At 45.3% G+C, this 23932-nt stretch overlaps 1 protein-coding gene across 1 annotated transcript; it reads right to left on the bottom strand.

Annotated features, from left to right (window-relative positions):
• Positions 1–5163: 5163 nt before the first annotated feature.
• On the bottom strand, positions 5164–10285 carry zdhhc24 (zDHHC palmitoyltransferase 24). The gene is made up of 3 exons (XM_066718819.1): positions 8992–10285; positions 8203–8480; positions 5164–7402 (listed from the first exon to the last, which is right to left on the bottom strand). Exons 1-3 carry the CDS (start codon positions 9279–9281, stop codon positions 7098–7100), a joined length of 873 nt encoding a protein of 290 aa, XP_066574916.1. The 5' UTR covers positions 9282–10285; the 3' UTR covers positions 5164–7097.
• Positions 10286–23932: the final 13647 nt, after the last annotated feature.

The following is a 23932-nucleotide window of genomic DNA, read 5'->3' as shown; positions in this document are numbered from 1 at the left end:
CAGGAAGATAGAAAGGATATCATAAGATAGGGAGTTGTCTCCCCCTTATTGGTTCAAACTCACCCTGTCCAGGATATCGCAGTATGTATATAACATCATGTAAGCTCTATGATTTTAGGGAAGTAAGGACAGAGACCTGCGTGTCTGTGTGTATTACTTTTCTCCAAGCAGCTTGAATAAAGACTCTGTTTGATTCAATCTACTCTACAGTCTGATTTCTGAAAGCAATTAAAAAGGAGATTCTTCATGAGAGACAGGGTTTAGTACTCAGGTGATGATGACCTCTGGTGGCAAATTGGTGAATACATGACAGTACCCCCCCTCCCACGTCATGCTCCCGAAGCCAGAGCACCATGGCAGTGAGGCCTCCCACGTGGCCGGGGGGCCGGGTCCACCGTATGATCCCTGTGAAAGTCCGTAGAAAGGGAAGGATCCAACGCATCTGAATTGGTAACTAAAAGCGTTCGTCCGGCCCATAACCCTCCCAGTCCATCAGGTATTGCAGTCGACCACCCCTGTGGTGGGAACTGAGGAGGGACCGAACGGCGTATGCCAGACCACCGGCAGGTCCAGGGGAGGAGGAAGCGGCAGCGAATCAGAGGTCAGAACAGCAATTTCTGGAGGGAGATGTGGAAGGAGCGAGATATATGGTGCTGCGGAGGCAATTGAAGGCGATAGGTAACCAGGTTGATCTGCCTGAGGATTTTATGTTGAGGAGTTTGAAGAAGGCCGACCAGACATGGGAGGTGAATTGTGGACCCGTCAGAAACCACATCCTCAGGTAGCCTATACACCCTAAACACATATGTAAATAGGGCCTCTGCTGTTTCCAATGCAGTGGGCAGGCATTTCAAAGGAATGAGACGGCACGCCTTGGAAAAGTGATCAATCACCATGAGCACTGTGGTGTATCCCTGATACTTAGGCAGATCAGTGACAAAATCAACTGCAATAGGTGACCAAGGCAGGTGTAGGATAGGGAGTGGTTCCAGGAGACCAGCTGGACGTTGACATGATGATTTGGACTGGGCACATGAGGTACATGCCTGGACGAAATGGGTGACATCAGGGACTAGGGAAGGCCACCAAAACTTTTGCCGAATGAGTGACACCGTACGGTAAACCCCAGGGTGCCCTGAAGCAGGGGACATGTGCAGCCAGTGAATAAGTTGTGGACACACCGAAAAGGGAACATAAGTACGTGATGTAGGGCACTCTGGAGGGGCTGAATCAGTGGTACTGGCTTGCTGGATGTGCTCCATGACATCACATCGGATGGGTGCCACGACACAGGTGGGTGGTAGAATGGGTGCCGTAGAGAGCGGTGTGGTGTGGGCATCAAACATTCGTGACAATGTGTCTGCCTTCATGTTCTTGGTTTCCGGGGTGGTACGTCATAATGAATTTGAAGCGGGTGAAAAAGAGAGCCCATCGAGCCTGGCGTGGATTGAGTCTTTAAGTTGATTTTATGTATTCAAGGTTTCTGTGGTCCATGAGAACCATGAACAGGTGTTTAGCTCCCTCTAGCCAATGTCTCCACTCCTCAAATGCCAATTTGACTGCCAAAAGTTCCCTGTTGCCAATGTCATAGTTGCATTCTGCCATTGTGAGTTTCTTGGAAAGAAGGCGCAAGGATAGAGCTTGGTTGGGAGTCTATGTCTTTGAATTTAATTTTAATAATAAAAGTAGAATTGGTGAGAGCGAAGATAGTTTTCTGGTATTTGGAAGACCTCTATTGGTATGACTCTGGATTTGAGAGGAGTAGTCTGTTTGCTGTCTATGAACTTTGCACTGGCTTAACAACACTTCTTACTCCTTATCCCCCTCGATACACATACACACACACACACACGATAACATACAGATGCCGTTCTGTATGCTTGGTACTGCCTGTGGTGCTGTCACCCAAAAGGAGGTGCTTTATCACAGTGTTCGGCATGTGTGTGTAGAAGAGCACAACTGAAACACATCTGTAAGAATGTCTGGGAGAAATTCTGCTCAGAACTTATTCCAATGCAGAAATTCTGAGTCCTCTGCACCCAGTGTCTTCCGGCATCTGCAGTCTGTAACATTGCAATGTGGAGCTGGGCAAGACTGTAGCAACAGAGTTTTCTCTGTGAGGTCATAGTGTGATCAGCTCTGATTGGCTAGGCTGGGCTGGACTCATTAACACTGCAGCAACAGTTTTCTCTGTGAGGTCATAGTGTGGTCAGCTCTGATTGGCTGGGCTGACGGGACTGATTAACACTCCAACAACAGTTTTCTCTGTGAAGTCATAGTGTGCTCATTTCTGATTGGCTCTGAGTGATTGGCTGGTCTGGAGCAGGACAGGGTGCGCTGGGGGACATTGAAGGCTGTTTCAGCGCCAGTTGGGCCAGGGGGCTTTTGTCTAGTCTGAGCTCTTGGGTCCACAGGGCCTTGTGGTGGAGTGATGCTGGGCCGTTGTTTTAGATGGGAAAATAATTTTAAAAGTTATTTTGGGGAGTTCAATAGAAGTGGGTGACATCTGAAATCAACCCCACACCCATTGTTTAGTGTTTTGAGTTTTAATTGTTGAATATATATATATATATATATATATATATATTATTATTATTTTTTTTTTTTTCAAAACTTCTGCTGTGGGCTTTGCAATTTGGTGTAATGCTGTTGACTGACTGGATCCCATATCTCACTTCTATATCACACAATGGGTTGGATTACACTGTCACACAGAACATCTCTCTCTCCCAGTCATACAGTTTTAATCACAAGTCCCCACTGCCTCTTTCCCTCCCTCCCTCCCTCTCTCTCTCCTTGTCTCACATCTCTAATCATAACCTGCACTATCTTCATCCTCTCACTCTTTCACCCTCCCTCCATTTCTATAGCCCCCACTGCCTTTCTCCTTCCATCCATCTGTCACTTGCTCCTTTCCTTCCTCCATCAGCTCTTGTCTCAGAAAGACTTTCTATAACCCTTTGCTCATTTTGCCCGGCTCCAGTAACCCTCAGTAACAGTGTAACCAGCCCATAGAGATTAACCACGATTATTATGCAACCTGTAGAAATACACCCGCAGCCGGTCGAGGGGGCTCACACACAAGAGGAGCTGTTTCTGTCTGGTCTAGGGATGTGCATCTCCATCATTGAGGACAATGCGATACAGATCTCAATGCACTGCCATACATGCGATACATTAAAGATACATAAAAGCAACTACTAATGTGATACGATTCACCCCTATTGAGATGCAGTGCGATTCGACACAATGCGATTCAGCGAGATATACACATATTAAATGAAGTCTCTGACAAAAAATAAAATAAAACCAGCCCAGAACCTTGCCTTAAACCCGTCCTTCTTTCCTGTTGTATGTGTTCTCTGAATGTAAAAAAAGATAATCTATTATTGGCAATCACAAGCTGCTGTAAACACTGTCATAACACCTCACACACTAAATTTAACTCATATGTCCTACTTTAAGGTTTTTCTTCAGGAATATTAGTTGATCCACATGATCAGGATGAAGCAAACTGTGCTGTGCTGTAAGTAAGCTGTGCTAAACACTCTTTCAGAGGGTACACTTGTTGCAGGGATTGACAGGTAGTTCTTTGCCAAGGCTGAAAGCAGTGGAAGGTCCACTTGTTTTTTCCAACACTGCAACACATCACCACTCAGACCTAAAGAATCCCTCTCTCTGTACTTTAACATTTCTTCCCTAGCTCTCTCGCTTATGGTCTTCATCGGTGCTCTCGCAGTGAGGAAATCCCTGAACATCTGGTCCAAGGCCGTCTTCTTCTTGCGAGGGACATCTCTATGGAGTGGAACAGAAGAGCAGAGTGGATTCTCAGTTGTGTTAAACATATTATGTCAGTCAATACTAAAAAAATTGACTTCTAATACTGTACAATATTTATACTTATACAATACTATACAACTATACTACTATACAAAAACTGATGTAATACTATACAACTATATATAATAATACATGCATCTTTAAATCATCCATAGTCCAAGAAAGTCAATAGTGCTCCTTTTTATTAGCACCTACATATACAATTCCATTATAGTTTTATCAATTGTGTCTTGAATGTGAAACGTCCACGGACCAAGTAAGTATCACCACCTATTGGGTTTTAGTGCGACATGCTAAACAACCATGCCACCTCTTTTTGTAACGAGAGAGGACCTCGTTGCACTCCCTCTCTCCACCCCCACAGGCTTGATAGGACCCCCAACACACCACCACACGAACGGGTAAGAATTAACAATTATGTTTATTTACACACAAAATTTTCAAGACAGGCCAAGAAGACTGTTCTTGCATAAAATACACAGTATGGTGAAAAAATCCCTCTCACAAACAAAGCCTGGTGTCTATGGGCTTTTAAGAAGGGTTGAGGAAACTGTTTCCCCCATATAAGTGATATTACATTCAGTTTCTTTCTGCCCACCAATACAAAATGAAAGCAGCAGCAATTTGAATACCTTGTTGTATAACCTAATTCTTAACTTCATTCTCTCTGTCACTCATGACAAGAGCATGGTATATCGCAATACAAATGTAAAAAATGATGGGATATATTGTAACACGAAGCTGCACGACAGTGAAGATCAATGCAGAAGGAAGTAAGTCTGATTAACACTCGCATGACCCAAGAGCCCAAACAGGCTCTCAACCCAGCCTACTTCACAGAAATTCCCCTGCAGGTCAATTAGCCCATTACCCTCCTTACTTCTCCACCTCCTCTGCCAAGCTCCAGGCCCCAAAATGTGGGGTGCTACACCTCAGTGGTGGATGGAGCGGATATTTTTTCCCCAGAGTCCTTCCCATGACCCTGGGTTTGGGAGCCACTGACACTGGCATGTAAACATAGCCCGTGATGTTGTTACTTACAGTTACCCTCCAGAGATTAACTGGCAGTGGCCTGTTGCCTAATGTCATACGTAACTGGTTGTTTTAGCAGATTTGTTTCATTCCCGGCATGCATTTCCGTTAGGCCTTCTTTTCAGCTGCATATGTGAATGCACTTAGGCCTCCTAAAACCTCAAATATGAACGGGGTCAGAAAAAATGCAGGACTACATTTGAGGTGGCCCAGTGCCGGCCTAGTAAGTGTGAATGGGGTCTAAGGGTACATCGGGCTCAGACTTCAGCAGTGAGTCTCCAGACAACATGATTAAAAAACCAAATAACCTTTATTAAATATCACTTTAACAAATCAACAGCCAAACAAACATTACAAACAGATATAAAGCTGGTACAATTCATATTCTTGTCTGTGTTTAATCACAAAGTGGAAACTGGTACAAGCTCTTCATTTAGTTTTTTTTAATTCTGCATTATATCAGAAAAGTAGAAAGTGATCCATAATGAAGAGTCAAACTGCTGCCCAAGACTTCAGTGAAATGACACAGAAATTAAAATTTTATTGTTTCAGTTCTTAAGACAAGCACATATTCCCACTAGAAACCTGAAATATCCTTATTATACCATATACACAAGATTATGTGATCTTAAACCTATTTAAATAAAAAATCCTCAAACACCCCCCAGTTGCACCCTTGAAAAGAAATGAAAAACAAAACAAAACACGCATTTTGCAAAATGATCCTCAGTTCAGCCAATACAGATGCTTGTCACTCACATGGTGATGCCACTGGCTTCAACATTTAATTGGACAAGAAAATTCCCTGTCCAGTCTAGATCATTCTGTTACCAGCTGGAATTAGTGTGATTTTCAGTTTGTTTGCTTGTCCCCCTGTCCCCCTCCAGCCCTCTTATACCCATTCCTCCAGCTGTAGGGATAATGGAAGTATCTGCAGGTTTTTCCCTCGCTAGGTCAAGGAAAAGGACTGTCAAGGCAAGGGTGAAGAACAGAGGCCAGGGCTGGCACACAGGCACACACTCAATAAAGCACGCGGCGGTTCGAACACAAGCTGCTGCACTTGAGAGACATTTCGGTTTCGAATGGAGAGCAACGCAACCCATCAGCAGCAATGAAAAATAGTTCTCCCCCACTTCAGATGAGAGCTGTTGAAACAGAAAACAGGCAAAGCAAAACAGGCCTACTTGTCTGCATAGGAGCTGCAGGTAAGGCGGTTTTAAAAGAAGGAAATGTGCTGGAGATCTGTGGAAGTCGTGCAGACTGGTTTAAACAACAGGTTTCAATCAATTCAAATTCAATTCAAACAGGCCGGCATTGCAGTTGTCAAAGGCAATTGGTTTAGCATCAGCTCAGCAAAGTCTAACTGTCGGGGGGAGAAAGGAGAGAGGGGGGAAAAACTGGAAGCGTGTTGAAAAGGAGTCTGGGAAAAACTCCTGCTATTGTGGGTGTAATGCAACAATGCTCAAGTTTGTTGAATGAGCAGATCTCTTAAATTGGAGAACAACAGTTTAGTGGCTCAATTACTCAAAGGCTGGCTTGGGGTCTCAGAACAGACCTTAAACATTCCCTTCACAGAGAAGAGCTGCAATACAGAAATTCAGGACATCTCTTACATACGAACAAGCTGGATTCGAGTGGCTGCCAGCAGCAGCAAGTATGGCAAGCACAAAAGGGCTCAGGTCTCATCTGTGCAACACCAGGATTGTAATTAAGCATTACCCATTTCAGTTTGTCAGTAAAAGCACAACATGGGCACAACTGGACCACACGTGGGCACAATACCAACTAGAGTCACAGTTTACTCCAAGACTGCACGACTGGACTGCATCAGCCAATTAAGGTAAACACAGGGTGGCGGCAAGTCTGGCAGAGGGTATAATGCAGTGATAGTCTGACCATTGAAACTGGGATTGAGGTAGGCACGTCTTAGAGGAAATCATTCTGATTCAGTAGGTAGGTTAATAAAGTGATTCAAACGAGGTAAAAAAAAAATCTGTCCCAATAAAAACCATGACAACAGGCATGCAAACACAAAGATTGTTTTGTTGTTGTTTTTAACAAGGTGAGCGCAAATCATTCCATCTGTTTTCTCTCGCATCTGGCAGGTGGCCGAAAAGAGAGCTGGGATGGCATCCACAGCGCCCCCCTGCCCAGCTCAAGTTCAGACAGAAGCCCAGAACAAATCAAATCTTTGAATTAGGGGGGGGGCGGGGCTTGGGGTGTTTTTACCGGACGGCTGGGTTGGCCTGATCGAGGGGACCGGTGACCTGGAAGTGGATACCGTCCCCGGGCAGCGGAGAGGGGATGAGGGGGCAAAGCCAGGCCAGGTACCAGCGCTGGCCCAGGCATTCGCTGATGTTGCGGCGCCAGCCCAGGCTGTAGGGCCGGCGGGTGGAGTACCATTCACGGGTGGTCTGGCCACGCAGCATCAGCACCACGTGGAAGAACAGGAAGGCCGCGACTAGCAGGAAGCCCACCACGCAGGTGTCCGCGATGAAGGCGAACGCAAACGCCCTCGCTGTCACCTGGCCTGAGAGGCAGAGAGGGAGGGAGGGAGTGGCGCAGAGAGAGGGAGGAGGGGGGGCAGAGATTATTAAAAAAAAATTAATTATTAGCAGGCACCCTTATCAAGGGCGACTTACAAAACATAAGAGCATTATAAAAGTGCAAACATAGTACAATTACAAGTTCTTACAATTACAAATTACAAGAAATAGAGGGGGAAGGAGACAGAGAACAGAACAGCAGTGTGTGAGAGGAAGAGCAGAGAGAGAAAGCAGAGCAGGAAATGAGGGAGAAAACGAGACAAGGGGGAAGGAGAGAGAAAGTGGACGGGGAGACGAAGCAAACGATCAAAAGGTGAAATGAGAGAGAGGGGTAAAATTAAATAAAATTAAGTAAAATAATAGGTTAAAACAAACCAACCAGAAGAATTCAACAATGTTAATATCATGTGCCCTGAGCTATAAATAGGAAACAATCATTTTATTTGCAGGTAACAACCAAAACAAACTTAATTCAATCTATAAAGCGCTTTGTGGCTACTCTGTAAAGGGCTCTATACTGAATAAAAATGTACTGATTGAAAAACGTCCAGCATCAGTAAGAAGTAAATATAGCGCTGCGAACATTCAGGAGTTTGAATAACCCCAACAGGAACACGCGGCAATAATTAAACACTAAGAAGCCATGGATGCTAGGAAGAGGGTGTTTGTTACCTGCTACCTGTGCAAAGAGGGAGAATGGAGTTGTCCTCCTCCAGACTTTTAGTTACAAAACTCCATTACTACAGACAGATTTATGGGAATAATGGGGGGTTAGGATACTGACCAGAAACTAGCATGATCCAGGGGACGAGCAGCAGCATGAAGCTGTGCAGAGTGACCCCCTCCTTCAGGATGACCAAGAAGACCTCGGCATTGAGCACCACGGCATACAGCAGCCCCGCCCACATGAACAGCAGGCAGCTCAGGAAGTAGCGGTAATTGCGGAAGCCCACGCACTGGCCAAAGAAGACGCAGTGGTGGTCGCGCCGCAGGACGCACACCTTGCAGTCGTAGCAGTGCGAGCAGCGCGGGGGGGTGTGGCTCTCACAGCTGTAGCAGTACCTGTCCGGGGGGGGGGAGGCAGACAGACACATTTACACACACTGTGGCAGGTAATCCCACTGTGACTGACAAGGCCACCACTTGGCGACTACATGGGGGGGTTAGAGTCAATTGTAAGAAAAGCTATGTTGGCGTTGGAGTTTCTTTGAATGAAAAATATTTGTCCACCAAATCAAAACAAGGTCTCAATATGAAAGGGTTGTAATTCTGTTTTTACTGTGTTTACACAAAGTCTAATTTCAGAGTATTTTATTATGACTACTGCTACTTACAGTTGTCACAAACTACACCTTTTTCACAGAAACATCTTAGAGATTTTATTTTGTATTAACTGTATATTTTCCTATGAACTTTGAATTGTATTGTTTTGATGTGTACTGTATTATTGCACTTTTGTAAGGCTCTTATGGTGTGCGCCACCCTGGATAAAGCATACTTTTGCCCTGACCCAAGTCTTTGATAGAAGAGCAGAAGGTGTAGACTGGGCCAGAGGCAGAGGGTCTTGCCTTACCTCCAGCCTTGCCCCACCCCATCGCTGCCCAGGAACACCCCTCGGATGCTGGGGCTAGTGCGGAGGAAGAGCGACGCGTTCCACACGATGTTGCCCAGCATGAAGTACTGCGCGCCCAGGTGCGCCGCCTTCCACACGGCGCTCCACTCGCCCCGCTGCTGCCCCGGCTCCCGCGGCGCCTCCACCACCACCAGGTAGCTCACCTCCGCCGTGATGGACAGGACGAGCACCGTGTTGACCACGATGGGCATGAAGCGACACACCCTCTCTGCCCGGCCGAGGAAGCCCATCGTGCTGCTGCGGCCGTCCCGGTGTGTGCGCGGTCTGCCCGCAGTCAATACGCGCCGGGAAAACGAACTACTGGACTGAAGCGCAAAGTGTGTTTCCCTCTTCAGCAACGCTTGTCGTCACACACAATGGTCTGTCATCACAGTGTAGCCTATGCTAATTTAATTCACACTCAATTGAATCTATGTATTTCAAAGTATGAATTCATATTTGGAATTATGAATTCGAAGGGTGTGTGACGTCAACGCAACAGACTCGGCCACAGAGACCTAGCTATAACTTTCCTGTACAAATGAATAGTCAATACAGAATATTTCAAAATACAATTCGTCAAATAGGTTAACCCCAAAAATGAATGAACGAAGGCGGAAGGCGTAATAGGAAACCCTGCGTGTTCCGTAAAAGTGGACTCCGATCGGTGAATGAAACTACACACCCACCCACCCGCACTCTACGCTTCTGTTACTGTGCTAATGTCAAATAATAATAATAATAATAATAATAATTTTTATAATAGATGCATCCCCTCGGTGTGTAACGAATGAATAAAATCAAGGTGTCGCCGTAAACACTGCCCCCCGTCCCGGGAAAGCGAGCCAACGCACACGGGTTCCGCGTCACTGGCGACACCTGCGCCAACGTCTCCACTAACCAGCGGCAGCCGCAGCGGCGTCTACGGGAATAATCCGCCCGCCGACGAAAAGCACGGCTTGCAATTGTTACGAAGCATCATATGATGCAAAACGACACCCCGCTGCATGCTTTCAAAATCTTCCTTGTGACACGCAGTGGCTCACGGGACCTGCGGTTCCTGTTATTCTAGTAATGCTGGAGTTGCAGGGCAGCAGCTATGGGTGTAGCAGTTCCGAGTCACAATCGAGCATTGCCATGCACATAAAAGAGCTACACTTTCCAATCATAAACGCTGTTTTAATAAATACTGTTGTCTGGTGTTGTCTTTACTTCTGTGGTTTGAATGCAATCCGGCGTCACTACGTGATAAGGGGCGGGGGGCAAAGTTGGCGAGGCAAGAGTCACGTCCGCTCTGCGAGGGAGACGCCATTTTGGCTCTAAATGACACAACTGTGGCTACGTCCGGTCTAGAGTGTCATTGTGCGACAGCAGATGGAAGGCAATAAAACGTTCTGCAGTATATGGATGAGTGAAAACTTGTCTTGACAAGCAAATAATACAAATAATGGGAAGGTAGATAGATGTTCAGGTAAACAGATATACACAGGGTAATAGCATGAAGCAATTTACATTGACAAAAAAAGAAGTGATGAATTTATGTGAAGTGTATACGTGTATAAATGTATAATGACACTCTTGAGAAGAATCCAGTACTATGAATTTTACAGAGATGGGATCCCTTCCCCTCACCCACTATCTACATAATCCAAAATATTTCAACTGTCACAGATTGTATTCATTGTATTACTCAGCTTCCAGGGTGCTGGTCTCTGAACCAAGTACACAACTCAGACCAATTCTCGGGGAAAGCACATGCGCAATGCCCCAGAAATAAAGGTGTTTTCATTTTTACACGCCATATAATGTTTAACTAACTATAATTTGTGCACATTCAGCCGGGCACCTCTGAACACAGGTTCTATTAGAGGCAGTTCATTTCTCACTTCTGTCATAGATTATACTCCTGTGATATCATATAGCTGAAGAGTTCCTGTGAACACTTTTTGCATTGTTTGATTCAGTCATATGAGAAAGGACATTTGTTGCCCATTTTGACACAGTGTAGAACACGCTTTCGCGAATATGACCTCTAGGGCTTTTTGAGCTCTCCCTCCCTGGCACTCTCTGTAATCCAGGCTAATCCTGTGTAATCTGAGGGGGGAGTCTCTGCTCTGAAAGGCAGTGCGATCGCAGACTCCAGCAGGAGGAGAATGGCAGCTTGGTTCGACGGGCTGAGTGAGGCGGAGATCCCTGTGCCCCCCAGAGGCAGAGGGTTCGGGGGACTGGAGCACAGGTCAGTCCTCCCACTCTGCAACCCCACATCTGACACCACGACTCGCTTGGCACTGGTTCTGCACAGTGCCGTAACAGATAGGAGCTGGGCTGGCTAGCAGAACCGAGTGATCAAGGTTGATTTTAGGATAGATAAGGAAAGCCAAGTTTATGTTTTTATCATCATCATCCTTATCATCATTATCTGATTTGTTGATCCACTGCTGGCTGAAGACCTCCCCAAGATGTTTCCACTTGGTCTTGATCCACAGGGTCTCTCTTCCAGATCACGCCTTGCCAGACTTCTGTGTCTCCTGTAGACTCATCTACATATTTCAATTTTTGTCTGTGTCTCAGAGAAGTATGATGCCGCGTGTCATGAGATTCATCTCAGTTTCCAACAATGTTTTGATGTCATAGAGCCCTCCTGACTGAACATGTACGGATTGAATCAAGTGCTTTCTCGTAGTCAACAAAGCCCAGGCACAGAGGAAGCTCATATTCTCTGCATCTTTACTCTTTGGACAAGTTGAATATGGTCTATCATGTATCATTAATCCACTGAATCCATTGAATCCTGCTTGTTCTCCTACCTGGGGGAAGCCCAGGGGTTTCAGAAGGTGATGCAGTACTGTGGAGGGGTTAATTCAAATTCATGTGAAAGTGTATTAATAGTTACATTCGTGCTGTGTGCAGTGGGGTTAGAGAATGCATAGTGACCAATCGTAGAGAAGCAGTTCCAGTTAGGTAATTAAAAGAAGTGATAAATATGACTAAATATGTCAATAAAATTAAGGAGTAATTGAAGGAAGCTCCAAGCTGGGAAGTAGATCACTGCAAGCCGTGCAAGATAGAATGTGCTTTGAAGTGCTGGATTTTGGTCCTAAAAGCCTCGCTTAATATCCTGATGTCTTTTCAGTTGGATAATCTGCAAGTCTATCGAGTTAATTAAAAGTCTGAAATGTATATATTATTATTATTATTATTATTATTATTATTATTATTATTATTATTATTATTATAAATGTATTGCTTTTTTCCCAACAGGACTCTTTGAATTGCATGTTTCTTTGCACTAATTCATTGTGACCTTTTTTCTGCATACCTACAATCATGTACAACTGAAGAATTGAAGACGTTGTGCAAATTAATATGACTTGTTTTCACTTTGAAGTGGGTTCACAAATGTTTCCCACTTGGTCCTTAGCGCTCCATCTGAAATCAGAGATAAGAGTTTGTACATTATGTGTGCTCGATAAACCGCTTCCCTGCATCCGGTCCTTAGGCCATGCTAAAGCAATCTTCCCACTGCAACCGGCAAGTGTACGACATGAGAATGGCCCGTGATAGACTATCCATCCACACGATGGCAGTGTTGTGCTGGGCATACCCTTCAAATGCACATTTAATCCTCTGAGATCTGGGAATAGACAACATTTTGAAAGCTGTATTTTCCCCCGACGTGTAACATGTAAAGGGGCAGATCTATCAAAATATAATATATAGATGTGAAAAATAGAAATATATAGAGATACACTGTTTTAGTTTAAAGTATTCACACCCTTGATGTCAAACTAATGTTGGAGGGTATTTCTATTAAATATTGTGCATTCCACTGTACTTGTGTATCGCTTACACTAATTCAGCCCAGACAGGAAACTGAATTTAAATTGTTGGCTGGATTATGGCTCTGGAGGGGCCATGAAGAGTCCAAAACAATCGGGAAAAAGAGATGTGGGGGAGATTGTCGAGTTTCTCTCGACTCTGATACTGACTCTCAATAATGACTGTGGCGGATTTGCAAGGATGTGATGGACATTTCTCTTGGTTTTCCTCAGCACGGCCCTCCCCTCTCACAGCCAGCGCAGGAGCCTGGATCTGCACAGTGCCCTCCGCAGGCTGCAGAGGGAACAGCGCCTGTGAGTGGTCAGTGTATGGTCAATATGTATGTCAGTGTGGGGTTAATGTTTGTGATCGTTATGTATTATTATTATTATTATTATTATTATTATTATTATTATTATTATTATTATTATTATTAAATTGTCAGTAGATGCCATTACCCAGGGTGACTTACAGTTTTCACAGGAAATACTGTCAAAGCATTACAAAGTGCAGTAGATATAATCAGGGCAAAATACAGTCAGCACACATCCCAGTGAAAACCTCATAGAGCTATATTATGAGAGCTGGAAGAGCAGAGTGGACGCATAGGAGATGCATGCAGGCCAGGCAGGAAGGAGTGTCGAAATCCAGGCTGGTGGGGCCCAGGTTCTGGACGGGCAGCTGGTGAGGAAGGGTCAGATTCTGTGCATGTTGCTCAGGAAGAATCTATAAGTGTGTGTCAGAGTGGGGATGCGCTGGGAGAAGGACAGAGCAGGGTCAAAGGTGACTCTGAGACTCTGAGCGGAATTAGAGGCGGGGAATTCAGGGGAACTGAAATAGAGAGGTCAAAAGCTTTCTCTGTCCTCTGTCATTGATCTCTCCCTCTGTCTCTCTCTCTCCTTTGTCTCTCTCCTCTCTCTCTCTCTCTCTCTCTCTCTCTAGGCAGCGGGTGGCAGAGCTCCAGGTGCAGCTCAGGGAGGTGACAGAGAGGGAGAGGAGAGCGCGACTCCGCAACCAGCAGCTTTTATGGGATTTCCAGAGAGCCGAGGACACCGTGCGGGACTTGTCTGCACGCACCATTGCCATGGCAACCATTCGGGTAACATTCCAGGGGCGGGCGATTTTTCGGGGAGCTGCAGTCCTGGATTAACATCTGTGAGCTCTTATTCTCTGGCCCAACCAAGCTGGCAGTGTACAGACAGGTGCAATGTGAAAAACAAAGACGTAGGGTGGGGAAGTGGTGACACAGCAAACCAAATACCAATGTGGCATTATTGTAATGAAGTGGATTTGTTAGTTATCATACTTTCAAGATGTGTCTGCATTCTGACAGCAGAGCAATGAGAAGGGCTCACCTTAATGAATAGGAGGTCAAATGCAATTCGGAAAACACTGCATTGCAATGCACTTTGATTGAGGGTGTTATAAGGTCTCCCTAGCTAACCAAATAACTTTGTGGTAACATTGTAATAAAGTGAACACAGAACAATAAGGACATTGTATCAACAAAACAAACAGGTAGACTCTGGGTGATGCTGTCGAAACATTGCCAAACAGCATTATACAATTCAATTTAGAAAAATGTCTTGAAGACAAGCGCTATACACTGGTAACAAAATACAGAGGGAAAAGTAAAATGTTATGTTCAATGAACAATATGGATAATATATACTGTAAATATGCATGCTGTTGTGCTAGAAATTGATTGAAGTTCCACAGAAGTTCCATAGAGTATTACAAATGCCATTTTGTCAGGAAAAAAACATTCTGTGACAAAATGGGCAAACAAATACACTAGCTCTTTGGTCTTATTTCAGAAGTGGGGAAGTCAGGGTTCTGGGCATTGTGTGAGCGGTCATCCCCCCTCCCTCCTGGCCCTCAGATTCAGACCACCCTCTCGGATGAACCTCCAAGCGCCTGTGTGATCCACGCAACCTCACCAGCAGAGTGGCAAACCTACTCCTGACCCCTGACACAAGAGCAGGGGGTTCAACACTCTACCAAACCCAGAAAGGGATGATGTCACCCTGTTGGGCCCTGTTGTGGGGGATTTTAATGCTCTTCCAAACCCAGAGAGGGATGACCTCACAGGAAGAGGCAACAACCCTATATTTGAAGCCTAAGGGCAACCAAGTCCTGTCAGGTGACCAGCCCCCTTCCTCGTTCGCAGGTTGAGTACGAGAGGCAGCTGGAACAGCTCTTCCCTCACTGGCAGCAGAGGCTGAAAGAGAAGCAACAGAGGCCCAGGAAGCAGGTATGAACTCTGCCGTGAAGCCAGACTTGGACTCCCATGCATCTGTCCTGCTCTTCAAAATACTGTGAAGCTTATGTTCACCCACCCTTATTAATCCAGGTGATTCCTCCTAATCACAGATAAGGCATTTAACTCAATTAACCTGAGGTTCCCACCCGCTTTGGTAAAGTGACCAAAAATTGGCTGGTGATTGTCTTTTATTTTAGTTTGTTTGCATAGTATGAATTGTATATACCACTGTGTGCAGCTTATTTACAGGGGGTGATGTGGTGAAGTGCCTGATTACAGTATGAGTGTTGATGTAAGCTTCCCTTAGGTATTATAAGAGTATTATCATAGTACAGGAGAGTCACTGATCCCAGCCAATGATGGGCACCTCTGAGGCCATTGGCTGTAATATGCTGATCTGGTTCTGACTACCTAGTAGATCCAATAACTCCAAACCCATATGTGATATACAAGTGAATCCTCCATCCATCCATCCATACATCCATCTATTTTCAATAACCATCCATTACAGGGTGTTGCTGAGTTCAGAACTGTTCAGTTTTGCCCCCCTTGTAAAGCCGCAGGAGGTGGACTCGAGGCAGTATCTGTCACAGCCTGAGGATGACACCAGAGGAAAATGGAGAGAAACCCCCAAAATGCCCAGGAGCAGAGTAGTGCCCCCACAATTCCCAGCCAGCCCATTCTCCCTCTCCCAGTTCTACACTGACCCAGCTGATGAAGCCAGTGAGTATCTTCATCGCCTTTTTGGTAAAAGGTTGCGCTTTTGTCAAGTTAGAGAATTATTGGGAATATGATTAACCTTTTGCAAGTTTACCCTGGTAAAATGTACCATTGGATTTAGCTTGTTTTTAAACCTGGTTCATATGTATTTTTCTGTGCATAACCAAACTCACATGGACTACCACATTAATCTTGTTTTAACAATGTTTATCATGGTGTATCATAGTATTAGAATAGCAAAGCACCATGAAGGCATGTAGAACCAATACGAAAACATTATATAACCATAGTCAAACTGCAGCAAAGCCAGGCTAGAATTGCAGGCCATGTCTTCTCATTGCAGAGCACCATGCTTTGATGACCAATATCCATGTTTAATCACAGGATGCCCATTCAGACTCCCTTTCTCCTTTTCCAAATTGTGTCATTCTTGTAGAGTTACCAACCATGCAGGATTGAAAAAAGGGTCACTATGATCTCTCTATTCCAGCAGTTGTGAGAAACAGCAGAGCCACAGGAGCCCAGAATCCCCCTGATGCCCCATGGCAGAGAGACTTCCTGTCTGGAACAAGTCCTTTCTATGACAGGAGTTACCACCCTGGCCATCTGCACAACCCCCCTTGGGCTTTGGGCACAGCGGGGGTGGGCATCCAGGACCTCCATGAGATTGCGCACCCTCACCACAGCACTTTAAGGGAACCCCAGTCTTTCCATCAGCCACGAGTTCCGAGAGACCTTCTGCTGCAGTACTCCCAGGCTTGGCCAGACTTTTTTAGCGGGTGGCTGCCCAGGGAACACATTCCTCCCTCCCAAGTCCCCAACACAGTCACCAGCACAGATCCTCCCACTGAGGAAATGTGGAAGAGCAGCAGGAGCAGGGGAATGCCAGGGCAGGAACCAGCGATGCCAGTGGGCACCACAATTGGCAGAGGGAGTAGAGAGTCCTCCGAAGCCACGAGCAGCAGTCAGGGACGCCCCCGGCAGAAAGCACACAACTCAACAGGGAGGCAGGAGAGGGGCAAGAGGGGCAGTGATCCCTATGAGCTTGACATCCAACCAGGTAAGTGATAGGTCAGTTGTTGAACTCCCTGCTTCTATAACGTGACTCAATCTACTCATTCAAAGTTCCATTGTGCTCCTCATTGGCTGAGTTTTTATGTGAGTTTCAGTCGTGCTAAATATCAAGTTTTAAGCAACCAATTTAAATAGGTAAGGTGGACATAAAACAACGCTGTCACACAGTATTTTGAGTTTTGTATCCATACAGGCTGTATTTTTAAGGGAATGGTGTGGCTATCCAACATCTCTGGTTCAAGAGCCAGAGCTGCTCTTGCAATGCACTTCAAGTTGCCCATGTCGAAAGGCATGACTGAGCAATGTACAACCAAGCCACACTAAACACACAGAGAAAAAAAAAAAAAAAAAAACAATAAGAAAAAAGATTAATATCATTATGTTTATGTTTCATGTATTCACACATAAGTATTGCAGAAGCAGGCACTGATCTAAGGATGTCAGACTTCCCCTCTGCTGGACAAAAAGGGCCAGTGCTTTTCTGTATGCTATAATTCAGCCTTGTCCATTTTAATTGGCCACTAAAATCAACATTTTAAACTGAAGAACAAAAACTGAAACTCACCTGAAAAATTTGCCTTTGTATTCAGCCCAAAGTACTTCAGTTAAGGCAGTTCATTTGCATAGGAACTCCACCCTTTCAACCTCATTGGCTGTTGTTGGCTCAATAGCAGCTCTCCCAGGCCAATAAATGCAGCCCAAAGAGGATGAGAAGGGACCTCTTGTCTTGGGCTCGAAGACAATGTCTCAGGTAGGATTAGGCCACACATGTATACACTCCAAACGCAGGGAAAGTGAACAATAACCGAAGGGGGACCACTGTGTTTGTGTGCAGTCAGGCTGGCATCTGAGAGAGAGGACGTCAGCGAGAGCAGCTCAGTCTTCAGCGACACGGGATGTGAACATGTCCAGAGCAGGAGGAGAAGGAAGACTAAGGAGAGAGGGAAGAGCAGGAGAGAGGAAGCATGGCAGCCAGAGACTAAGGAGTAAGTCTCTAACCCCTAACTATTATCTAAGAACAAGGGTACAGACAAATAATGACTGCTCAATACAGGGTCAGACGTTATAAATGAGGTATTTTCTGTTTTCATTGTACCAGGGTTAGATTGAGTCAACACTGACTCAAGAGATTGTACAATGCCAGGTTGGGGGTCAATTCCACTTTTTAAATTGACCTCCAACCTGGCATTGAACAATCTCTTATGAAAAAGAAGTACAGTGAAGTAGGATGTATTATTTAGTATACTTGGAGTGTACTCATGAGAGAAGTTTTGACTGTATCCCCCCAGAGCCGACAAATTTGTGTTATGGCAAAGCTATACGCTTCTGTGGTAATTTTTTATTACAAGCTGTGCACAGTGCATTTGGTTAGTTAGGCTTTCCTGTATGAACGCAACCTGACATCTTAAGAGTGACATGTTCATGGTTCACTGTGTGAGGACATCACTATTGCTATTTTTCTTCTATTTGTCTTCACTTGGTTATGCCCTGTGCGCTCCACACCTCTCCATATTCAGACTTGATATTGTCATGCCACGCTTGGTGGGTTTTTAAGAAACACTTGTGGATTTTTAGATCTTGCTTCTGATATTTAAAACACATAATTCTCTGTTTCCATCTTGCACCCTATATCTCTTTACTGCTTACACCCTACTCGCTGCTCAAGGTCTTTTGATGCTGGATTACTGTGTGTCCCCCAATCTAGTCCACGCGCTGTGGGTCATAAGGTCTTCTCCTGTTAGGGTCTTTGCCTCTTGGATACTCTCCCTTTTGATATTAGGAATTTTGAAGCCGTCTTGAAACATTTTTGTTATAAACTTGTTTGTTGTTTCTTTTTATGCTCACAATGGTAAGATCCAGAGAAGCCCAGGTGACTGAATGCAGTGTAGAGGAGGACCAGACTCGTAGGAGCCCCCAACAGAGAGAGACACCTGTCAGGGCTGGATCAGCCAAGAGTGAGAGCAGCGTAGCATCTTCTATGAGCAAGATCAGATCAGCGCCACCTACAGGAACGGAGGAACTGCCGGGGATCGGCACAGAAAGACACACCCAGCTGGCAGTGGAAGTGTCTTCAGAGGGAGGAGGCACCGAGAGGAAGGGTCTTGGCAGTTGGCCTGGAACAGATAAGGATAGCACTTCAGAGGAAGGGGGAGAGGAGGAGGGAGCGGGAGACGGAGAGGAAGAGGGAGTGGGAGAGGGAGGAGCAGAGGGAGTGGGAGAGGAAGAGGGAGAGGGAGAGGGAGTGGGAAAGGGGGAGAGAGCGGGAGAGGGAGAGGGAGTGGAAGAGGGAGGAGCAGAAGGAGCAGGAGAGGGAGGAAAAGAGGGAGTGGGTGAGGGAGGAGGACAGGGAGCGGGGGAGGGACAGGGAGAAGCAGTGAGATCAGAAGAGGAGCGAGACAAGGAAGGCGAGACTGTTTGCTCAGGAGAGAGTGAAGGAGAGTCAAAGGTCAAGAGTAGCCAGGGCTCCCAGAATTCAGTGGGGAACGAGGAGCTGGGAGACTCTACAGAGCAATCTGCCCAGTCTCTAGAGGAGCAGGAATCTGACCAAGGGGACGAACCAAGGGGCAAAAGAGGAGAGGCCAAGACAAAAAGAGAGGGAGGGCAGGAGGTGGGAGATGAGCCGACTGGAGTAGGAGGCGGGAGAGGGGAGGGGGCGGCTGTGCAGGCGGAGGGAGAGCACAGGGAAGAGAGGGTAATAGAAGGAGGGCAGGAGGACAGTGAAGAGGAAGAGGAAGGGGAAGGGGAAGGGGAAGGAGAAGGAGATGAAGTTGATGAAGTGAATGAAGGGAAAGAAGGGAAGGAGGGATGTGACTCTGAGAATGATGGGGAGGAGGAAGAGACAAAGGGAGGAGACACAACTCCAGCACTGGGGAGTGAGGGGACAGACTCTGAGGATGAAATCATCAGTTCGCACCTGGACAGGTAAACATACTGAGAAATGTAGGCATCAGTTGCTTAAGCTGACAGGAAAAACATCTTAGAAACCATAAACACTAAAGTCAAAACTGCAGGGAAACAGATGCAAACAGCTGTCAGCTAAAGATTTCATAGATGATGTGCAGAAATTTCCTTGGCCAAATGACATTACGTAGTATTGAAATTCTGAAAATCTGTTGTTTATTGTGAGACCTTGTGTCAGATTGATTTTTGTTATCAGAAAAAAATACTGCAAAAAGTAATGTACTAACTTGTGGACTTGTGTGTTTGTCGGTGTATTGGGTTGTTTGCTTGTGTTACAGGGGAAATGCAGCACACTGTTCAGGCCAGAAGAGCAGTAAAGTTATGAAGACCGGAAGTGCTGGAGGTCTGTTACAAGCTTGTTTGTAAATCTATAATGTTAGTGTAACCTCCAGTATTGTACCTCACCTATAAGGAGGAAAGAGCCTGAGAGCAATGGTCTTCTCACACTGATACACCTGAGCCAAGCTAAGCCAAGCCAGAACCTCACGAGGTCCCGGGGCATGTCGGTTCCTTTCACACTGTGGTTCAAACAGAAGCTGCACCTGACGCTTAGGACCAAAACAGCAACTTCGGCTTTCAGAATGGAGGCAGAGGTCACAGTTCTTTACTTTTTAGTTTTTTCCTTATTTATGCCCTAGCCACACCCCCAAACTCCTTCGGCACCGAGCCAGTACCAAACAGCTGGGGAGGCCAATGTCTCAAGGCTTAGTTCTGTAAACCGAGTAAAACGAGCCGAACCCCAACTTGACTCAGCTTGTCTCGGGTGCGAGAAGAATATATCTGTGTTGTGGTGGACTGAGTTGTTTTTCTTTTTTCCCAGGATTTGGGGTTGAATCAAATGAAGCACTGTACCAGATGAAGAGCATTAAAGAAGAGGAGGAGGAGGATGAGGAGGAGGAGGAGGAGGAGGAAGAGGATGAGCAAGTCATCGACGACAAAGCACAAAGCAATAAGGAGGACGAAGACGAGGATAATGACAAAGAAGAAGAAAGTGATGATATCGAAGCCCTTTTGGCACCTCAAGGAAACCCTGAAGGACAGAAGTGAGTTGATCCAAACACCTCTTAATGGCAATATTCCATTGACATCTGATGGGTAGAGAAAATCATTCCCGTGTGTGTGATGTATTTACATTGAAGGGGCCCTAATCCAGCCAAGCTCTTATCTAAAACACCTACCTAAACGAAAATCTATGCTGGGTGATATCATGTCAACACCATTCCGAAACACAGACACAGACGTATACCCATTCAGGGTTATCAAGGCTCACAAATGTCTTTGGCCTTGCCGACCACATTAACAAAAACATTTGATTTTTTTTGTTTAAACACTATAGGCGCTGATCCTGGGCTTTCAATTTTCAAGGAGAAAATTGTCATTCCCTTGAAAATGAGAGTGCAAGGGGCTTCCCACAACTGCTTCCCTAGGCGAGCATTCAAATGTATGCTCTGTTCACAAAGCAGCAATGAGCTCAACATATGCATTCACCCTCCCAGCCTATTACCTACCTTCATGTTGAAGAGCGGTGGCTACAGAGTACATGTTTTAGAGCAGACAGACAGGTCCCAGGAGAGGAAAGTTACAAATAGGAAAACTAAATACTAAAAAAATTAAATCGGCTAAGCTGAATTAAAACACAGACACATTTCCATATTTGTTCATTTGGGCTTGCTGTATTGCTCTGAGTAAGGCAAAACTCAAGCATAACTTACGTAGAAGATTTGCCTATTTTGCTGGACAGTCACTTACACATGAGTTCCCTCTTGAACGTTTGAGATCACCTCGTTCTGACAGCCTTGTGTATGGTTGTACTAGTGCATGAGAAAAATGGTGCGGGAACATATTGTAAGCTTCCTCTGGGTTCAATGTAAACAAGTCCACTTCAGAAATGTCCTTACAGGATCAAGTTAATTTCAGGGTCCAACACTATAGATCTTGATCAACACTGACTCAAAACGATCACTCAACAGGCACTACACCACTGGGGGTGGAACTGTGCTACCCTAAAAACATTCCCCTCTGAAACATCTCTTCTTAACATACCACGCTGGTTCTCCATTTATAATTTCGCTCTGTTAAACCATACATTGTTATTAGTATTAGTGTTTTTAAACATCATAAATGTTACAATATTACCTCTGACAATAAGTGTTGGTCATGTCCTCTGATTGCTGCACAGCAATGGTGTCTGCACATTTCATAGACTTGTCTTAGGCATGGCAATCCATATCAAGAACAATTATATTTTGCATACATAAAGGCAATATATTTTGTCTAATAATTTTCCTTAACTTCAATTCATGTTTTAATTTTTTGCGAATATTGTGTTTTATTATTTTTCTTCATAAATACAGTTTCATAACATTACTGGTCAATGTTTTGACAGCACTTCAGAGGAAGGGTTTTGGCAAATTGTGGCAAAATCCTGTTGCTACCACATCATTTCCTGTCCAATTTACTTTACTGTAATGTGGCTGCAATGTTATTGGGTTAGATGGGTGGTCTTCCATCACTGAGGAGTTGAGTCTAGGTCATTGTACAGCACCGTGTGTTTGCAGGTCTGCTGGCGTCCCTGCTGAGGACATTTCTGCAGATGAGGACAAAAATCGTGGTGTCCTTGCGTGTGTCCTGGATGAGGAGGAGCCCCACACAGATACTGCAGAGGGATGCACACTCAGGTACCAGAAACCTGCAGGTATGGGTAGGGTGAATGCCATAGGAGCTGGCATACATCCACCACCCATACCTCACCTTGCCCTGCCCCATCCCCCATATTTGTGCGATTTGTCACGTGCAGCTTGATAGAGGAAACAAAACCCTTCTTTCCTTCCCAGTTTAAACTGACAGCACATGGACACAGTAAGGAAACTGTCCATTCTGCTAACCTTTGCATGGCCTCCTAAAGACACTTCCAAAGAATGAGAGAAAAAACATTTCAGAGCTAGAGAAGGTTCAGTGTCTCATTTGGCACAATGGTCCCACAGGTGTCCACAGGAGAAGACCCCAAACATTAGCACAGGTGTTAGAAGATGACAATACAAAGCAGAGGAGACTATTCAGAGCAATGCAAAAATTGCAAGCAGCTTATTGAAATGCATGATGCACATCTGCAGGTCTGTGCTGCTCAGAGTTTAACACTGGGGCAATCCTGTAGCTCCCAGCAGTTTTAACCTGCCATTCATAAACTCACATAGAATTAGAAACACCAAATTTGTTTGTGTAGAGTTAAAGACATATGGAATTTTATAGTAAAGTTTGGGAGGAGGACAACCCCCAGTCTTGCACCCCCTTGCCCCAAAGCCCAACCAATCAAAACTCAGGAATGTACACAGTTATAAATCCCATATAACCAGCTTCCTTTCTTCTGCATCAGTAGCTTGCTTCACACAGCACCACAACCACGGTCCTTCTCGCTTCAAACATTAAGAGCAACATCCCTCCCCCTCCCCAGTCTCTGCCCTGGCAGCAGCTCCTTGGCTCCACCCACCATGGTGGCGGGGTTCCGATGGCTTTGTCCTATTGGCCAGGCAATCATTCTGTCAGCAAAGTGGCCAGATCAGGCCAAATAACCTCCACTACTTCCTCACTACTGATTCTATAGGGGGTTGTCCGAGCTACTGGAATTTACCTGTTGGAGACGGGAATAAATAAGACAAACTCTTGTTGTGATTTTTCCGAGGCTGAGATGTTGCAGTGCACAGTAGGGCAGTGCTTTGACAGCCGCAAGAGTGCAGAACTGACAGACTCAATTCGTCAAAAACAAAAAGGCAAGTTATGATGAGACAGAGAGAAAAATAACATTCAGCTGAAGAAGGGGCTGAAATTCAAAGCACTGATATGTAAACAACATGCCCCCCACCCCACACACACACTTCTTCCTATATCTCCTCACCTCCCACCTCATCTCAGTTTCCCAATGCTGGGTTTGTATGGTTTAAAGCATGGTAAGTTGTTGAAACAGTGTAATAAAACAATAACTGTCCAGCTTGGTTTCCACACCCAATTGTTTTCTCATCAGGAAATGACTTCAAGGTTGCCACATGACTCCCTCAAGAAGTTCACATC

This window comes from Amia ocellicauda, chromosome 12, assembly GCF_036373705.1.
Source record: "Amia ocellicauda isolate fAmiCal2 chromosome 12, fAmiCal2.hap1, whole genome shotgun sequence".
In the NCBI taxonomy this organism is placed as follows: Eukaryota; Metazoa; Chordata; class Actinopteri; order Amiiformes; family Amiidae; genus Amia; species Amia ocellicauda.
The sequence above is the reverse complement of the archived record's forward strand: the minus strand, read 5'-3'. Positions and strand labels throughout refer to the sequence as shown.